We start from the raw sequence: 20,741 nt of genomic DNA on the forward strand, positions 1-20,741 counted from the left end.
TCTTTCAGTAATTGGCCTTTTTTTTGTCTGTACACTCCAGCTAGCGATTAATCAATTACTAAGTTAGTGAACAATTATTTCAGTAATTGATTCATCATGATTAATCATTTCAGCCCTGATGCTGAAGTCATATTCTTGATCTCAATGCAACAGAACACCTTTAGGAATCGATTAGAGCTGAAACTTATCTAACATCAGTGTTTGACCTCACAATTCCTCTTCTAGAAGGATTTCCCATAAAGTTACTACTAAACTTTGTGAAACGCCATGCCATAAGGAATGGCATTATTGTAGCTGCAAAGGTTGGACAAATGGCAAATTAAAGCATTAGTACAATGAGCGGGATGGTGTGTGCGTAAAGTCATGCATATGTCTTCAGTCAGTTGATAAACTCCAGGTTCCTGTATAAATCAAGTACCAAAATAAAATTACAACGCCTGTTTTTTCATCCACTTCAAAATGTCTTCACTTTGCATTGGTGCATCATATGACTCCTCCCCACCTTCCCAAAAGATACGTTCAGCTTGGTGGTTGTAACACATGAAAAAGCTCAAAGAATAATACTACGTTTGCTGACTCTGTGTCTGTCCACAATGTCTGAAAAGTTCTAAAGAAAAGCTTCAGAAGGGCGAGTTTCATAAAAGAAAAATAACGCTACACTCTCAAACAAATCAAAGTGTTAGGAAAAACAGTGACAAAAGACAAGAAGAGATAAGAGCGACTAGAAACAAAAAAATAGGGCTAAAAAAGAAAAAAACAAAGCGGGAACTGGAAATGCAAAACACCAAATTAGAACTGAAGGGAAGCAGAAAGAAAAGGATTAAGATAGAGAGAGGCTGCAGTAGGGGGAAGACACAGAGGAGAAAAAATATGATGCGAGCGAACAAGGAAATTAGAATATTTTAAGCTATTTTCTGACGGATGACTGTATTGTAACAGCAATGTGTGCTTTCTGGATGTGTATGGAGGTGTGTGTGTGTGTGTGTGTGTGTGTGTGTGTGTGTGTGTGTGGTGTGGTGGGGGGTTCTTTGGGACATCTGGTGCACACCCTCAGGCAAGTTTTTAAGAACATTCCAGCAAATGCCCTTGTCCTTCCCACACTCAGAAATGACACCATTTCAATGAGCTATGTCAGATATTAATGCAGTTCGAGCGGCTAATGGGCTAAACTCAAGCATATCAGGGAGGGCCGCGCCCCTCAAGAAGCCGTACACCCGGGGGGGTGGAAGGAGGAGCGGCTCATCATCGGAGATACTGAACATCAGGGAGGAGGGCGAGGTAAGCAGATCCTCTGCCATCTCTGATGCAGCCTTGATGAGACGACCGAGGTCTGATCTCTGTGGAGTTTTTTTTTTTTCTTTTTAAATATTCACGCTTGGAGGTTTGGTGCAGCCCCTGAAGAACCGCAGGTGCGCCACACGCCATTAAGAACGCCGGTGATCCTTGGGTGTATGCGGAGGACAGAGCTTCAGCCGACGAAAGAAATTACTTTAAATGAGAGCATTTCCTCCGTGTGTCGGCGGGTCGGAAATATCCCAGGTGTTCAGCGAGAACCAATCGGATTCTGATTGCTAATAGGCGCTCGTTGTGGGCGGGAGGTGAACAGAATCCCTGCGGCTGGTTTGTGATTTTAAACATTTAAGGAGATTTGCACAAATTAAGGACGCCAGTTACACCTGAAACATTATGCGGCGATAGAGGCGGCATTGGATATTTAAGAGAATTTGATCGGGATTTCATAAGAAATACTAAATAATTTCCCCTGACAAGAGTCAGATAAAGAGATTACGACCAGCTTTGTGAGAGGGGTTGCTTAAGGTTGGAGGCATGAACTAGAGGTTTCAGAAAATCTAATTTAAGACTTTTAAAACCTTTTGTAAAGCCACCTTGAATGAATTTTAAGACTGAAAAAAAAGGTAAATAGAGGCAGTTGTTGGGGCGTCCTGCTTTATCATAGTTCCTGTTGCTCTCTATAGCCTTTACCCCAGGTGTCAAGCTTAAAAGATGTAGATTTTGATCACTGCGAATTTATGCAGCACACTGGTACATAAATTTGCTCTAATCCATAAGACACAAAAAAAGCTAGCTAGCTAGGTAGCTACAAGAATATATTAGCAGGTGGTTAGCAGCAGCCCCAACCGCCTTGCGTCACAGAACGCAATAAAGATGTCTGCAAGTGACTCAATCTAAAAACTAAAAGTCCCAGGAGAAATTAAATAAAGGAATGTACGCGAGAGGCTGCACAGTGGCGCAGTTGGTAGCACTGTTGCCTTGCAGCAAGAAGGTCCTGGGTTCGATTCCCGGCCGGGGTCTTTCTGCATGGAGTTTGCATGTTCTCCCTGTGCATGCGTGGGTTCTCTCCGGGTACTCCGGCTTCCTCCCACAGTCCAAAAACATGACTGTTAGGTTAATTGGTCTCTCTAAATTCTCCCTAGAGGTGTGTGTGTGTGTGAATGGTTGTTTGTCCTGTATGTCTTTGTGTTGCCCTGCGACAGACTGGCGACCTGTCCAGGGTGTACCCCGCCTCTCGCCTGGAACGTAGCTGGAGATGGGCACCAGCAACCCTCCCGACCCCATTAGGGACAAGGGTGAACAGAAAATGGATGGATGGATGGAATGTACGCGATTAAATAGTCCTGCAAAGACAAAATTTAAGACCTGTGAAAAATGAATCTAAGGCCAGCATACAATTTTTTTTTGGAAAAATTTTATATAAAAACATGAAAATATAGGATGGTTGGGGCCTTAACCCCCTTAGTGCCAAGCTTAAAAGTTTGGGGGGGTTTGCACAGAAAGCATCTAGTTTTTTATAGGTTGGCAACAGAAGTGTCCAGTAACTGGTAATAAAATTAGACTTAAAAATGACAAAAAAAAAAGCTAGCAAAGTTATATTGTCAACTAGTTAGTGGCAACCTCAACTGACTCAAGTCAAAGAACATAACAAAGATGTCTGGTCGTGCGACTCAATCGTTTGTGTTACAGAAAATTCCTGCAAGAAAAAAAACTACATAGACTAACTAGATAGTCCTGCCAGGACAAAACTTAAGAGTTGTGATTAATGTATTTAAGGCCAGCTTTACATTTTTTAATGAACTGCAATGTTCTGATGCTTCTAAACATACAAATTAACAAGCTACAGGTCATATTCCTTAAGCTGAGACAGACTTTTAAAATAGCTCAGATGTAATGAAGAGCAAATCTCCTACCTTAACTTCTCTTAGTTGTGTACTCAGTTCATCATTTTCCTGTCGGCAGAGTCTGAGCATTTCCTGCACTTCCCGATCCTTCCTGGTCCGGTCGTCTTTGACTGTCACTGCCATGTTATTCAGTTCCTTCTGATGGACCTCTCGCTCCAGCTGCAGCTGCTGGCTCAGAGTGGTGCGCTCCTCCTGTAGCAGCGTCAGCTTGGCCTGCAGCTCCGTTGTGGCCCTCTGCACGTCCTTCCGGGTGTTCTCCTCATCGGTCAGTCGCAGGGACAGCTGGGCGTGCGCGGCGGTCATCTGCTTTAAGGTGGTCTGGAGATCGGCCTTAGCCTCCTGGTCCCTCTGGAGACGGCGGGCTTGAACGTCAGCTTGTTCCTCCAGTATGTGGTTCTCTTCTCTCAGTCTCGCAATGGTGGAGGTCTGACGTTGAGACTCCTGCTGCAAGGCGGCTGAGGCCTCCTTCACCTGGGGTTAAAATCAATGTTAGCACCTTATAGGATTCAGCTAATGCCTTTGGCTTTAGCTTTGACCTTTCATGGGACGAAAGGATAGAAGGACAAAAGAGAGAAAGCGAGGACAGGAGGAAAGGACTGAGGAAAAGAAGAAAAGAAGGAGAGAGGAAAAAAAGTATGGAAAGGAGGTAAGGCCAGAAAGAAGGAAGGAAAGAAAGGCAAGAGGAAGGAAGAAAGCTGGAAGGAATAGAGGGAAAGAAGGAAGGACGGGAAGAGGTAGGAATGAAGGAATAAAGGACAGAAGGAAAGGACAGAGGGAAGAAATGAAGCAAGTAAGGGAGGAAGGGAGGAAAGAAAGGACAGAGTGAAGAAAGGCAAGGAGGAGGGAAAAAGTAGGGAAGAAAAGAAAGAAATTACAAAAAAGGCAGAAAGTAAAGAAAGATGGGAGGAAGGAAAGAGAGGAGAAACTTCTATGACAATGACAATTTAAAGGTTGTAAATACAAACACCTTTTCTATATTATGTCTCCATATTTATACTATTTTCAACAACAGCACGCCGTCCAAATTTAACAGCTTCTATTATCATCCCAGACATCTCCAGACTCCTGATAAATGCTTTGTTTCTCTGACGACAATGAGAACAGAGCTATCTCTAGACGGTGAGCCACACACCTCTCGGATCTCCTGCTGCAGCGCCAGTTGCCTCTGGTGGGCCTCCGACAGCTCCACGCCCTTACGGTGGAGCTCCTCCTCGCACTGGGACAAACGGCCGAGGGCCTCGCCCAGCTCCCTGCGGGACGCCTCGGCCTGCTGGCTCAGCGCCTTCAGCTGGGCCTGGGAGTGCTCCGTCTCCCTGGAGACCTAAAGGGAGAAAATCACAACCAAATGAGGGAGGAGGAGGAGACGATAAGAGGGGTACTAGTCGGGGGTGGGGGCAGAGAAAGACATGAGTAATGACAAATGAAGAGAAGAAGGTACGCAGAGGAGCAGAGAAAAGAATGACAGAGAGACAGAGGGAGAGGAACATATGCAGTACCAGGTCTTAGCTGATAGGAAAACGCCAACACTCAGCGTTCCGATAAAGGGACAATGGTCAGGTCTGTTCCAGGCAGATTGCTGCTAATGCTCTGGCTTTGACTGGAATTTGCAAAGACTTTGCAGCAGCTCAGAACCTAATCATTTAATTGAGCACTTGATCCTCTCCCCTAATTTATTAAGAGGGCAGAAATTATTTTGTAATTAATTCGCGTCACGTAGAATACGCCAGGTGGGAGTCTGTCTTGTCTTGTCTTCCTGGTATAAGAAGCGTGACGGTTGCTTACTGGGAGTTTGGAGGTGACTCTCTGTACAAATGGACTGGAAAAAACACTGGGAGGTGACTTTTTAAGCTAATGAAAACTGTCAGCTATTAATTATTCCGCTAAATCCAACCACTGGAACAAAACCGAGCGAATGTATTGCTGTAATGAAGTACATTTGGGTCTGTAACGCTGCGTCGTGTTTTAAAACTCAGAAGAAATCCAGTGCTCTCCATTTATCAAGAGATGATTGCATACTGCATCTCAAAATAGAATATCATTAGAAGGATTAAAAAAAATGAAACTAGTACCTGAAAAATAAGTAAAAATGACACAAAATATAAATACAGAAATGTTATGCAAAACCTTATCCCTTCATGGGGAAAACGCCTGATTTGACAGTAATCCAGCAAACAGTAATCAAGCCCATTCGCAAGGAGGGTAGGTCATAGAAGGTCACTGCAAACAAAACGGTCTCACACCATGTTTAGGTTTTTTCTTGTTCTGTTTTGTTTGGTTGCTTTGTTCAAACTGACACAAACTGAGCAGTAATGGAGTAAATATGAAGAATAAATCTCAGGGTTTCCTCCAGTGCATTATAAGCCTGGTGGGCCACCAGGCTTTACTTATGCCCCTCCTCCCCAGGCTAAACATTGCTTATTTTTTTTAAAGTTTTTTAAAAATGTTTGCATCTTTTTAAGACTTTATAGTTGGTGTTCAGGTATTAATATTCCAGTCTTTTAATAACACATACCGGTAATCATCAAGTGATATTCTGAAATTTTCTGTCAACTTTAAACACTTTTTAACTCAAAAACACGGCGGGCCGCTGGATGAATGACTGCCCTAGCGCTCAACCACCGGGGCTTAGCAAGTTTTCTGGAGGAATCCTGGAAAGCTCAACAAATGTCATGTTACCCACATGTTATAGCGCTCATAGTGGCAGGATTAGGTACTGCAACGATTGCATTTTTGTGATCAGCCATTTTGCTTATGGAAAGCATGCAAAGAAAGGCAGAGTATTATCCATCCACCTGTGTAGGGACTTGGCGAAGCTTTGTTTGTAAGGTGATAGTTTACATTTTACGTAGAAGAATCAGTATTGATGTACATTTTGAGTCGTAATTTTATTTGAGTTAGTTTTATGGATGATTGTTTTAGCTTCAGTCAGGCATGTGTAGCTCGGTTAACAATGGCATAATGTAGAATAATTGCGCAATATCAGAGGTTCATTTTTATGTTTTATTTACATTTCATAATTTGTTCTGGAAACACTGTCAGAAAGCATTTTACTGAGCATTTGTTATTACACAGTTACCTGTATGGCATAACTGTGTAATCCAGGAAGTGATTCTTTGGAACAGTCCTTGCACACATGGCTTCAGTTTTATAGTTGTTGAGCATTGCTAACTCTGTTGCTAATTTTTCCAAATCAACCACATAGTTGGGCTTAAGAGTCAATACCCAAAACTTTAACACAGATGTAGAATTTTATTCAACTGAACATTTACAAAATGGCCAAGAAAATTAGAGCTTTAAAATTTATCTGTAAAGAATTTGAATGGGGAAGGTTAGCGTGCTAAAGATAGCTAAACCGCTAAATAAAAAATTCTCTCACCTTTATGCCAATCACTGGGAATTATTTTATTATTTTCCAAATCCAGCAACCAACAAAGGGAGCCATGTTGAATGTGTTGCCACTCAGGAGTGATAGTATTAGCAACTCAACCTGGAAAACTGACATAAGTGCATGACCTCTGTAGCTAGCTCTGTAGCATGTTAAATTTTTTTGAACATTCCATAGTTATGACTCCGCAGTTTTATCTTGAATTTGAAGATAAAGACAATGTTGGAAAAAAGAGAATCATAACCAACCAATAAAATGAAAATATTCAGTTTCACATTCAGTTTCAGTGATTTGATCTTTAACAAACTAAATAAAACTCATCAGGAAAACTGGGCCTAATTTATTTGTCATCTGTCATATTGTCTTTTTTTTAGCTCTTCTTTATGCGTTCCTATTTTTTTTAGCCATCACAGGGAAAAAAAGGCAAGTGCAGGTCATTTTAAGATACATGATCAAGAGTTTAATTAATAGGAAAGCAGACGGGGGGGGGGGGAACACACAGCTTGATTCAGACATATGCAGAAAGTCTCAGGTAAATTTGTTAATCTTCCTTTCTGTGTTATGAGTGTTTTCACATTTAGAAATGCAAAAATGGAAAGAGTGCAGCCTTGTTATGCTGATTAGTGCGTTTGGAGGATGTGGGTGTTGAAAGCACCTCATGTCTATACTCGGAGACATTATGTTGAGTTTCAGTGAGACAGATGGAGGGATCAGTCAGGGGAAAAAAAAACCTGAGACTTCAAATTGAATGAAATAGATGGGATGCTGTGCTAAAGAGAGCTCCAGTCACACAAAGGAGTGCCGGCAATGAGAGACCAGTGGAGAAACAGAGGGCTGTATGAGGAGCACAGCTTCACACTGAGCTAAATTTACAAAGAATCTGTCAGTAAACCTTGTTACCGACTACCAGCTCTGAACTAACTGAAGCGTTTCTTGAAGCACACATGTACCGAGCATTGGAGAAAGTGTTCATAGCCCTAATCCTTTCCATTTTTTTCATGTTAAAACCACAAACTTTAATACATTTGATTGGGATTTTATGTGACCAAATAGTTCATAATTGCCCGCTTTTCACTCAGGTTTCTAAACAAAATCAGATACAAACAATTAAAGGGGCAGTATTTTGTATTTTCCAGGTACATAGTGCCATTTTATACCATAATTACCTTCAGTTGCTATAAAATTGCTATAGGTATATCAAATAAGACTTAAAAGAAATTTTGCTTTGCAATTTAATGCCTTGAAATTGGGCCTACATCTAATTCTCTCCGCCTACAGGAAGTCATCACAACATTGCTCCTCTATTAACCCTTTATCAACCCTTTGCCAGCGTTGCACTGACAAATAGCTCCTATAATGAGCTCAGCAGATGCGCAGTTTCATCAGGTGTTTGCTAATTGCTGCTGGCTAGTCTGAAGGAGCTGAGTGGGGCAGACGCGGAGGAAAGGTGCAACAATCCAGGTATGTTTTTGATAAGGGAATAACATCATATATATGATGTAAAACTAAAAAAAACTAGAAAACTATTAATACTGAAAAGAGGCTGGCTTCACCAATACTTCATTTTAAACTTCCCACAATCCTGCGCAGCATCACTGTCACCTGACCAAACAAATATCAAATGTCCAACCTCCTCCACTCCCTTTCTGGAAATCACAAAATTGATTTTTTCCTGTTTTTAATGTTGGCAACTTTTAATTATCGGAACACCACCAATATGGTATAAAAAGAAAAAAAAAAGTTGCGATATTGTCCGATACCGATGTTAGTGCTGATATATTGTGCCTCTCTAAGTATTATTTATCATTTAGATTGAAGAAAATTGGGATAATAATTGTGTCTTATTCTGAAAATAGTAAGTTCTAATTAATAATGCTTGCAAAACCCAAATACTGATTACATAGTTTGGATTCTAATGCAGTTTAATCATAAAATACCAAATAGCAGTCCTCGTTCCAAAAGAGCATCAGTTAATATCAATACCGTATTTCAAGGTATTAAATTGCAAAGTAAACATATATTTAAAAAACTACCAGACCCACCCACCAGGTTACATCTGCACATGCTCAGTTAGCAATAGTCACCCCACTAATTCCAACTTAGCGACTGTCACAGTTTCTTGTTATAAAAATAATTAGTATTAGTAAAAACTGTGTTCTTACTGGAACTACTTTACCTAAATAGTGCATTGAAATGGGTTATTTAAGAATGGCTAAGCTTAGCTTTTATCTGCAGCCTCTTGTTGCTTGTGTATCTTCAGCCCAGCTAAGCTACCACTTCCTGCAGATATTGAGGAGCCTGGTGTGACATGCTTGCTCTCTTGGATGATAGTCGGTATTTTTCCAGCTCGTTGGTGCTTTATTTCTGCTTTCCACACTCGTGTTTTTGTTGGCCGGACGGTATTCGACGGTAGGTAAAGGAATCTTCCTGTCTTTTTGTTTCCTTTTCAGGTGGAAGCACACAGCTCGGTAAATCTGGCGGAGTGACGGACTTGGTAATTGGATCATTTTGTACTGTGGGACACCATCCCAATCTGCTGCCTTTTGGCTGATCTGACCGGGCACCGTCACACAATCCAGGATTCAACCAGCTGTTTCTCTCTTCTGTTGAATTTCAGCACACGGTGAAACAGAACTCGGTTTCACTTTGGTGAATAAGTGGAAAAAGGTTTGTCTCACCTACAGAGGTCTTATGGGAAAGTTTGTCTAAAGTCAAATTAGTTTCTCAGACCTTTTTGACGTTCCAACCTAAAAGGAAGTGTGAGGAAGTCAGCAGAAAACAGAATGCGAGTTAGAAAGCAAACAAGAGACGGCACACTGCTGTAGCCCTTTTTATACTGTAGTTAACCAATATGCACACAACCACGACAAACCACCACATCTGTTGAGGCTACCAGCTGGGGTTGAAACGATTATTCAAAGTAACTGTGAGGAATCCATTATTGAAATAATTGTCAACTAATTTAGTCATTGATTAATCATTAATTGCAATATAAAGGCTAAAAATAGCTTTTTTTTTTTTGATAGAATAACACCCTCAAAGTAGTAATTAAGCCAAAACTGTACAAAAATGTATACACTTTGTTTTTTAGAATAAACCAAAACATTGTCTGCAAATATATTCTACTGAGAACTCCTCAAATGATATAACTTTAGCTTCACCCGGATCAAATTTTGTAAAAAGAAAATCTCCTATTGAGCAAATTTGGATATAAAATCATTACTCAGTTAATCAAGAAAATAGTCAACAGATCAGTTCTATAGAGATATCAAAGTTTTGGAACAAACCTACCTAAGCATGACACTGCCACCACCATGTTTCCCTGTAGCTATAGTGTTCTTTTGGTTAATGTGGCAGCCGATAAATAGATTCACAAACACCAAACCAAGGAATATTAGCTCTCTAAATTCAGTATGTTTTAGTTAGTTTTATAAACATACAATATAGTCCCAGTTGGTCATAGTTTTCCCCCATTAATTACTGTTTTTATTTATCACGGTTAACGATTTCGCAGTTCCAGCTTTTGTTATTTTGTTTAGTTTCAGTTAACTATAATAGCCTTGGTCTGAATGTTTTTTTTGAAAAGAAAAAAAAACTTCCTCTATCGTCTGTAAATTTACAGCTTATTCCAGACACATGGAGAAAACAGGAGACTGTCATCACATGTACGATACAACCAGCAGAAACTCATGGACAGAACTGCACTTTGCTTCTTGGCAGCATTGCACATGCTGTGTAACGAAGCTAGCAGTCGGTCAGTTTTGTTGTTGTGAAACAGTAAGAACTATTTTTTTTCACCCCAAATATTGAAAGCACATAACTGAAGCCGGACTGAAACTGTGGGGAAGTTTGCGAGTGATGGCCGGACCGACCTGCAGGGCCTTCTCTTCATGGAGTCGACCTTGAACCTCAGCATCCTCCAGCTCCTTCTGCAGCCTCCTGCACTTCGCCCTCCACTGGCGCACCGCTTCTTGGGCCCTGGTCTTCAGCTCGTTTCTGCTCCTCGTGCTCTCCAACACCAAGGCCTCCATCTCCCTCCTCTCTGTCTGCCCGCGGCTCTGAAACGACCATTCAACTCCTCAATAAAGCCCACATTCGTTCCTCAAGACCCCGTAACCGCAATGGAAGGGGAAAGAAAAAGATTTACAGCTCCCGTTTTTACAATGCTTTGTCCCAGAACAGAGGTACTACACTACATTTACACGTGGCAGGCTTTTGATTGAATTTAAATTACCTGAAGGCTTTTCAGCTGGTCCAGAATTCGCAGATGCTGCTCCTCCCGCCCCTTCATGTCAGATGAGAATTCCTTCCATGTTGGGGAGAAGAAAGGTCAAGCGAGAAACCTCGGTTGGAGAAAATTTAAAAAAATAAAAACACTTTGGGAACTTTCTGTCCCTGTCCGTGCTCCGCCTAGCAACCGTTTCTCTTCATCTTCTCTCAAAGACAGGTCAGAGAAGGTTCAGTCGTTCCAACATCTGGATGTCTTACGATTAAACGCTGAAAAGTGGCCCAGAGAAAATCAAGACGACTTTGAAGTTTCGAGTTTGGCAGCGGAATAAAGACAAGGCAAAGCAACATAGCTGCCATTTTGATGCTTCCACTGAATAAGGATGTTAGTTAGGGGTAATTAGTCAAACGCTGATTAGTCTTCTACATATAAACCCATCCGGCTCATTATGCTTCATTTTTGTTCACTTACCTCCAAAGGGAAACATTTCTTTTTGTCTATTTGATCCAAGTGTAAAATCCATGAGAAGAGCCCCAGGTGATGCATGCAGACACCCACCAAATGGCTTCACACCTGATCTGTTACGGGCTGGGTGTGGGAGTTTAGACACAATTTCAGTGAGCTCAGAAGATGGTGCCGAAAAGCTTAAAACGTAGCCAATTGTTGGCATCACTGGAATCAAACTCAATCTGGAGTTTCAACGTGAAATGTTGGGATTTCCTTTTTACAGTCAAGTGTGTAATACAGTCTGTCTTCTACTGAATTATAAGCGATATAATACAGTAGAAGAAGAAGTCATAACATCTGACCCTCTACTTGGACAGTCACCAAATCTGGAGTTCATCCCCATTAACGCTTAAGCTAAAAATTTTGTTTATTTTTTAACTGTCTTCCTACATATCTTTGTCAAAAGGAAGGAAAGTAAGAAAAAAGGACAGAGGGAAGGAAAGAAGGAAGGAAAAAAGAAAAGTAGGAAGGAAGCAAAGAATTGAACAAAAGTATGGATGAAAGAAGAGAAGGAAGGGGAGAAGAAAATGGGGAGGAAAAGAAGGATGGAAGAATAAATTGCAGGAAGAATAGAAGGAAAGAATAAAAGAGGGAAAAATGGCACGAAGAAAGGAGGGAAGGACCTACAGAAGGAAAGGACTGAAGGATGGAATGAAGGACAGAAGGGTCAAGGAGGGAAAGAAGTGAAGAAGAAAAGAAAGAAGTAAGGATGGATTGAAGTAAGGAAGAAAAGTAGGAAGGAATAATTGAAGTGCAGAATAATTGAATGAAAGAAAAACTGAAAGAAGGGAGGGTGGAACAAACAAAGAAAGGAAAGAAGAAAATAAGGAAGAAACAAAAAAGGAAGAGAAGAAAGAAAGAAGGAAGGATGTAGACAATGAGACCAGGAACAGAGTTTGCCCATTCTTATGGCAGATCTGGAAAATACTTGAGTCAAATTCCAGACTGCGTAGGAACCTCACATGCTCCTGTATCTCCAGAGAAAATAAAAAGATGGCCGACACCTGACTCTCTGGAACGCACCTTGACCTGTAAACTGAGTCGCAGATTCTCTCTCTCCTTACTCTCCAGGGTCCTCCTCAGCTCTTCCACCTCGCTCCGGACAGAGGCCTTGAGGAGCTGCGCCCGCAGCTCAGCCACCTCTTTTTCCAGCTCACTGTAATCTGTGTGACACACACACACACACACACACACACACCCCCGCCGGCTGAATCCATGTCCAAAAGGTCTGAGCAGCAAAGGAGAACACATTCAAAAAGCTTCAACACGTATTCATTCCCCTGAAAAACACCCAAAACCTTTTATGATATTTCCAACCTTTTTCTAATGAAATACTTCAAATTTATGTTCGGAGTTGGAAAAATCGCATCAAAACTTTCTTTGTAATTTCTGCGTTTTCACTGGCTGGGTATCAATCTCTGAGTCATATCCTTCTTTGTGCTCAGAGCTGATCACACTTTGTTGGCTTAGTGAATTTTATTACTTTTGCCTCGTGATACTTTGCTTTGTCATACTGGAAATAACGCAGTTGATCGCCTGATTAATGAAAGATTTTGATTTTCTTTTTCCTTTCTTTTTTGCGGGGGGAAAAAAAATGACCTTCTATGTATCAGAATAAATGTTCTCCTTTTTATTTGTGTACTTCCGGCAGAACTTCAGCGTGTCCTTGTAGTTTTCGTTGACAGATGTGGCTTTGCTTCTTGCCACAAGGACGCGGGTTTGAAGGTCGCCTCTTCATTGTCCTTCATATGCTCTCCCACTCACCTGCTGCCACCGTGTGCAACCCTTTTCAACACTCTGAAGTGTGCAAAGTGATAATATCTGCACACTTTCTAAACAATAATTTGTTCTGTTTGTCTCTATTTCATTGGAAACCGTCTCTTAATTCAGTTAGCAAGACGGATTTCAGCTGAAATCTTTACCAGAATCAACATGCTAGTGGATGATTTAGTGAAAGAAAAATCTTTTTTCTTCTTCTTTTTTCTCTGTTTAGTCACGTTTCTCAATAATTCGCTGGAAGTTTGGTCACACAGGAAAAATCCAGCTCTACATTCTCATTCACGCTGGATAAAGTTTATTATGTTGTGTGTGGACTTTTACTATCCGAGGTTCAGAAAATGGATTTTATAAAGTTTGGCACCCTTATGAGAAATGTACTACTACTGTCTCTGAATGGTCCCCCTTCTCACGTTTATGTAATTTATTAATTTTTATTATTATTTTCCTCTTCATACATATTTGTGGATAACACATTTTACTGTCATGGGTTTATCTAAACTTCATTTGTTGTATTTGTTTTTCTACTTTGTGCACATGTATTTTTTATTTTACCTCTGTTTAGTTTTGCGTGTGTGTGTGTTTGATGTCTGTGGATCTGTTCATGGGTTAAAATCTGTTTAAATTTGATCATGTCATTTTGCATCATACCTATCAATGTATTTCTAATAGTCAATAAAAAAAGACATTTGAAGAAGTTGTTCGATCACACTGAGCAATGATCTAAAGTGTCATTTCAAGGACACAAATATGAAAATGAAGTCGTAACACAGGAGGAAGCAGGTGTTGCTTTCAAAAATCACAGACCCGGCAGGGCGAATCTTTAAACCGATCATTTCCTCTGCCTTCCGTTCCCTGACAACCCAGCTACCCGACCCGTGTAGCTGACCTCTTCCTCCTTCTCGCTCGGAGTGGCTGGAACACAGCTGGGCGCCGAGCTGAGACGTCTCCGTTGGCGGCCGGTGAACCGCCGTCTTCTCCGCCCTCGTCCTCAGCAGCTCGCCACGCATGTTTTCTACCTGGAGGCCGGGGTGGGGAGGGGAGACATTTCATGACTTGCTTCGTTTTGTGACGATTTGCCTCCTTCCCCCGTTAATCAGGCACTGACACACACCTGCTGAACGAGGGACTCCTTGCTGTCCTCCGACTGCTCCAGTAACCTCCTGGCTCTGCCCAGCTCCTGCTCCATCTAGGAGGAAAACAGCAACGATCTGGACTAAGAGACGACGGCAAACCCAAAATGCTTCCTAAGACTATTCATACCCCTCAAAACGAAAACATATTTTGTAGGCACCACGTTCCTTTACATCAAGGCTAAAAACTCCACCCGTTTAGAGTCGCCTTTGATTCATCATAACTGGAATATCGTTCAATATATTTCATTTGTATTTGCTTGATGAAGGGATTTGACAGAATATGTTTATATTTCATTTCATAATTAGTGACTGTATTGTTTTTATGGCATGCTTTACAAATAAACTTGACTAATGAATTGTTTATTTAATTAAATGTCTTGAAATTAAGGGACTTTGTTAATATAAAAAGGCTATTAGTTATGTTTAAAGCTAGAAAGAAATTATCAACAGTTAGTAAACAAAAGTTTTTTGTCTTAAGCTCAAGTGATAGAAATAACAGAAATAAAACTGCCTGCACTACTTTAAAAACTATGGAACAGCTTAAAAAAATGAATTCAAAAATTTATAGAAAATGATAAACTCTTACACAATAATGAGTTATTAATGAGGATTTAATTTAATTTAATGTACTTAAGTGTCAGCCATTTTGTTTGTGGATTTATTTTGGATACTTAAAATGTCTTCATGTATCAGTATCAAATGTTTGTTAGAAATTAAAGTTTATCCCCATAACGTCTGGGACAATTTATTGCCCAGGAAAATTTACCCTAACCCTAACCCTAACGAGGCCTACTAGCTATTTTGTGTTTTGCTTCACATATAATCCATAGAATAAGATCCACCAAACCCTCCGACTGTGACAAGACTAGTTGTGGAGAGGTTTAAGGAGTATTTTGAATACTTCTGCAACATCTTGTGGTGAAAACTCAAGATTTTTACCTTGGACTTCTCCCTCTCTGCTCGTGCAAGTCTCGCCGTCAAGGCTTCTTCCCTCTCATCGGGTCGAACTTGGCACCTCCCTAAATTCTACAAAAACAAAACAAAAAAAAAGAATCAAGTATGTAAGAATGCAACACAAGAAGTGCTGTTGCTACACTGTTGATTCCCTTCCCCTCAACCATCCCAACAAACCTCCTCACTTTAATTTTCTTGGAACAGCGTAGAGGCATTAAGTCGGATGTGTAACAAGAGCTTAGATCCCACTCAATCCAAAGCATCCGTAGCGGGCCACGGTGATGAATTACCGCCTGCTCGCAATAACAACCACCCGAGTGACTCATCATCTGTTTGATTCACATCACAGCGGGCCCATTGGTGGGAAAGAAATGCGCCCTCTGCTCTCCTTCTCCTACTCCTTTAGAGGCATAAGAAATTATTTTCCTCTTCATTTCTTCTCGGTTGTTTATTTACCCTGGATTTTTCTCTTTTTTTTAGGACAAATGCACTATGTCCCGTCACCCTGGGGAGCCACTGGTGTCCCATTAGGGAAATGTTCTGTAGAGGGATACAAATGAATCGGGAGAAAACTCTTTCTTGCTCGCAAGAAGGTTTTGTGGGACGGCGTATGACTGCACAGCGCCCCTCTGTGGTTCAACTGGGAGAACGCGGGAAGGAGGAGAGACAGTCAGAGACAAAAGTGCTTGGGGTAATTTAAAAAATTAGCAAACATGAGCGTGAGCGTTTGCGGTGTGAATCATTTCTGTGGCTAAGTGGATATCGCCAATCAGTTTAAAGTCAACCCAATTGCGGCGCTCTCTATCGCTCGCTTTGTTCAAAAGTGCTGCAAAATGTCACACTTGTGCACCTAATTTTAGTCAAGGGTGGGGAGGAAAAGAGGGAGTCAGATTATGAAGGCCCTTATGAGTCGACTCCATCATATAATGATAATTAGAATTGATTTAACAAGCGTTAGTTAAGATCCATTTTGCTCTCAACGGCCTTTCTATGCCCTGAAGTGGGAAACTGTTTATTATATTATTATGGGTGATAACGTCAACAATACATGTGCTGAACTAAAGTTAATGTTGTAGCCATGGCAACATGCAATGCATCACCAAATGTTTTTATATTAACCTAGAGGCTAAATTTGAACAGTGCTTTTTTTCCCCCAAGTACAGTTAAAAAGTGCCATTATGAACTTCTTCTAGCTTGGCATTTTTGTCACATATGACATTTTTAGACTATGAAAATAGTTTTAATATGAAGAAAACCTTCAGTTTTACATAATGATGATGGAAAAAAGCTATCCAAACCTGACCCGGTGTGAAAAAGCAATGGCCTCTTTATTAAATGGTTGAAATAATTTAAAAACAAGAAATACTAAAATAAAGATAAAGGGAAAAAATGGATGAAATATTCAAATGTTAATATAATGAAAAATTTAAATAAATAAAAAGAAAAATAAATGTTTTTAATGGCTGAAGTATAAAAAATAATATTTAAAAAATGAAATAAACCAAAAATTTATATGAAAACTAAAGATAAATTAATTTTTAAAATAGTTGAAATATAAAATTTTTTAACTAAAACATAAAAAAAAAATAACTGAAATGTACCAATAATAAAATACAATAAATAAAAATATAGGTGTTTCTTTAAATAGCTGAAACATAAAAATAATGTATAAAGAGAAAAAATGAAAAAGAAATTAAAATGGCTGAAACAATAATGTAAAAAAAACTATATGTATACATTTTTTAAAAGGCTGAAATATAAAAGAAACACAAGCTGCGCAGTAGTCTAGTTAAAGTAGAAAGTTAAATTTGCTTTGGATGCTCTAGGATAGTTAGTTTGGGGTTTGAAGAACAGCTGTGGAAGGAAAAGGCATCCTGACAATATTAAAAAAGAAAGCATTAAAAAGCACTGAATTAACCAATTCACTGTTTCTTGTTTCTAATCACACCGCTTTATTTATGTGGTGGAGGAAATCTTCTGCGACTTCGTTTGAGTGAGGAAGAATTTCTCAGGAGAGATCGCAAAAATAATTCAGCTGTCATTTAGAAACGCAATTATACCGTTTCTTTCCTTCCCAGAGACGGCGCCTCCGATGGCTGGCGCCTTCTTGGAAAATTGAGCCTTATTAAACTGTATAAATACCAGCAATGTGTAAAAAAAAAAAAAAAATCACTCTGCTGCGGCAAGTCCTTTATTACGCGAAGTGAAGTGCTGCTGACATTCTTTTATCAGCAGAATTTCTACATCTGTAGAAGGGAGTGACTCACCAGAGACTTGTGAGGGGAAAATTAGCATCAAAGTCCGTCCAGCAGACGGTGCCGGTGAAGGATAATCTCCGTCTCTCAGCGCTTGAATCTTCGACCGTCTCGACTGAGTTGAAATACTTAGAGAACCGAACTGATTTAGCTGCATGTCGACGTAAGCAGGAAGTCTGGCTATGTCGTTTTGTGTCGCGTCACAACAATAAACGTCAAATTATTTTGGTGGGATTTATGCAACACAGCAACACAAAGAAGGGAGGAAATGTTTAGTAGAAGGGAATCTGGTAACTTGCACATGTACTTAGCTCCCCAAGACCATACTTATGGCAACCGATTGTGATTAACCCCAAATACTTTGGACTCATTTCTTTATTACACTTTCTGTATGAGTCTCATTACGAGTCACAGGCCAGAAAAATGCAGGTTGAGTTATTCGAACGGACTGTTTTTGTGGCAGTTTTGCCTGTTTTCCCTGTCTCAGTTTAATGATTAACAATTCTTGAAGGGAGCTTTTGTTTATAGAGATTTCACAATCCGCTTTTTTAAACTGTTGCAGTTCCACCAGGCGCTTGCTAATTGCTACTAGCTAGTCTGAAGGAGCTGAGGAGAGGGAGTAGCTCCTCCTCTGCAGCTAAGACGAGGCTAAACCATTAGCATTTTGTACTGCTAATGGTTGCCACGGGTGATTCAAGGATTTCTCAAGCATGCATGAAAAAGATCAAGGCAACACTCCAGGTATGTTTTGGATGAGGGAAAATTTGTGATATTTGTGCTAATGTATGATGTTAAATGTGACTTTATTTTCTAATCGCCGTGTCAATCATAGACTACAACTTGACATCAAGTAATGCTGAGGCAGTAGTCACTTAAACCCGATGTTTTTGACCAATTTTGAGAAACATTTGCAGTGAAATCAGAAACAAAATGTGAAGATCTTTTGATTTTGTGTGAATTTTATGGATTTGTGAAGAACTGGAGGGACTTATTGATGTAATTCGGAGTCTAGAGGGCCACATAAAAAGCTACAGCGGGCCATATTTGGCCCCCGGGCCTTGAGTTTGACACATGTGATCTAATATATTGTGAGGCTATACGGTCACCGTCCTGCAGGAAGTTGAGCCTCTACCCACACCTTTTGAAATCTAGCAGGCTGTGATGCTGGGTTTCTCTTTACAACAAGCTCTTTCTAAAGTGTGATGGTGGGATGGCAGCAGATGAGATAAGAAGGGGGACGGGGTGGAGGTTCACCTCCTGCTGGTCGTCGTCCCCAGCCGCCTGCCACGCCGTCCTCCTCTCTCTCTCGACGTTCTTCTCTCTCTCCAGCTCCTGCAGACGTCGCTCCACACGGGATGACACCTGCAGGAGAAGAGCGAAGACGTCTCGGGTCACGCGAACGTCACCGGCACCGCGGCGGCTCGATTAATGAGACGACGTGAAATGAATGTGTGGGAGTGAAGAAGAAAAAAAACTCTACTGTGCCTGGCTGGAAGTAATACACCCCACCCCCGCCCCCGACATCCCCCATGTTAATCAGGAAGCAGCACGTCGTCCTGTAAAGGACAGCTAATACCTTTATCTCGTCACGTCCGCAGACAGGACCAGATAACAAATATTACACATACTGGCTGTCATTTGGCGTGTTTGCCAGAGCGCTGATGATGACGACGACGATGTGCTTGGAAATTAGAATGAACTATTTATCCACGCCGTCAGCTTTTTCCACTTCGACATAAAACATCAGCATTAAATACGTTGAATGCATCAGTTTCCATGTGTGAATACCGTCTTCCACCTGCGACTCACCGAGTCCTGCCTCTGGGAAACCGTCACGTGTTCCGACAGGTTCTCCATCGCCCGCCTGGTGTCGATGTCCGACCTGCGAAAAAGAGAAAAAAATCGAAGCGACAGAAACTCCTCGGAAAAGATTCTCTCTTTCGCGGCAAGATCGATCTGGATGTGAAGGCAAAATCTGAAGCGGCGGGAAAATAATTACTCAGCTTCGGATGTTGAAATATGACGGGGGATCAATTTGCTCTGGTCAGCAGTGGGAGGGAGGAGAGAGGTTTTTTTTTTTTTAATAACTTCAAAATGTCAAACTTTAATCTATGCTGGGGGAATAATCTGCCGTCACACGACTCTGCTGCGTCTCTTCTGATTTCCATCGACGTTTGGTCATTTTTAAGGTGGTTTAATGACATTGGAATCAAAGATTTAGTGGAAGATTAAAGTAAAACCTTAATAATAGTGAACATGATAAATACGGGTTTGCAGGAGAAGACTTTAGCTACAAAACCAACAGATAAGACTTTTAAAACTGATGATGACTAATGTATGAAGGCATCAGTTATGATGAACCCACCGTTTCCATGACACTTTTCATTCGGTATGGTTACGATTTGCTGCCGTGACTCTACACAAACTTGGTCACTAAAAACTTGCATCAAGGTGGGAACTAAAGGCAGTTAGACTCAAACCCACTGTATAAATATAAGATAAATGTACAGTGTGGATGCATGACACTTTTAAAACTGTAACTTTGAAAAGACTGAGTCCAAGCTGTACTTTGAAAATCTGATATTTCAGAAAAGCAAAGGACAGAAGGAAGTAAGGACAGAGGCAGCAAGGAAGATAGGAAAAAGCTGCAGAGATGAAAAAGAAAGGAAGGAAGGACAGAAGGGAAGAAGCAAAGAAGGAAGGAAGGATACTTTAGTCCAAGGTTAGGGAACAAAGAGTTTCAATGTAACAGAGACAGATCTGCCTCAGTCTAGTTAATATGCAGCAGTAGTTAGTGAACAGAACCTGGTACAATGAGCATCCATTACAGGCTTCAGGCCAGTCAGGCTACGAAAACATTTCTCCATGTACTACAAGCTTTTCAAATTGGACATTTTTCCTCTTCCACTAATTACTCAGTTAGGTTAATTGATTAAGAGCATTTCAAGACAAAACCCTATCAGCCGTGCGTAAACTGCAGTGTTGAATAGAGCGCCGTTAAAAGCAGCAGGTACCTGTTCCTCCGCAGGATTTCTCTATCCAGGTCCTCAGACAGCCTCTGCTGGTCGGAGCACAGGTCCCGCAGGGTCTGGTGCACCAAATGAATCTGTGAGAAAAACACACACACACGTTCAGAATCAATTCAAACCGTCTGACTTAAACACACCACAATCTGAATTCTTCACACATTTTACTAATCTGAAAAGAAGAAAAAAAACAAAACAAAAAAAAAAACATAGATTCTGTCTCAAAGCCGGCAGAACACAATGACTGACGTTGCTGACTCAGTGTGCCCTCTTGTGG

General features: G+C 40.8%; 1 protein-coding gene across 11 annotated transcripts in view; it reads right to left on the reverse strand.

Annotated features, from left to right (window-relative positions):
• The window catches only part of cep128 (centrosomal protein 128), a 55,247-nt gene that overhangs the window by 29,813 nt on the left and 4,693 nt on the right, over positions 1-20,741 (reverse strand). For 10 of the 11 annotated variants that reach the window (XR_003598463.1, XR_003598465.1, XR_003598464.1 and 7 more), the window contains exons 5-15: positions 20,453-20,544; positions 19,248-19,320; positions 18,693-18,800; positions 15,169-15,255; positions 14,208-14,282; positions 13,983-14,112; positions 12,341-12,480; positions 10,817-10,888; positions 10,455-10,640; positions 4,330-4,518; positions 3,207-3,668 (exon numbers count right to left, since the gene is read on the reverse strand). Coding sequence is in view for 7 of the 11 variants with exons in the window: in XM_028040487.1 (XP_027896288.1) it covers positions 3,207-3,668; positions 4,330-4,518; positions 10,455-10,640; positions 10,817-10,888; positions 12,341-12,480; positions 13,983-14,112; positions 14,208-14,282; positions 15,169-15,255; positions 18,693-18,800; positions 19,248-19,320; positions 20,453-20,544 (1,614 nt within the window). In the remaining 4 variants the exon portion in view is untranslated. The remainder of the gene's footprint in view (positions 1-3,206; positions 3,669-4,329; positions 4,519-10,454; positions 10,641-10,816; positions 10,889-12,340; positions 12,481-13,982; positions 14,113-14,207; positions 14,283-15,168; positions 15,256-18,692; positions 18,801-19,247; positions 19,321-20,452; positions 20,545-20,741) is intronic. The other variant, XM_028040483.1, reaches the window with a different exon arrangement.

The sequence above is a fragment of the Xiphophorus couchianus genome, chromosome 15 (genome assembly GCF_001444195.1).
Source record: "Xiphophorus couchianus chromosome 15, X_couchianus-1.0, whole genome shotgun sequence".
Taxonomy (NCBI): Eukaryota; Metazoa; Chordata; class Actinopteri; order Cyprinodontiformes; family Poeciliidae; genus Xiphophorus; species Xiphophorus couchianus.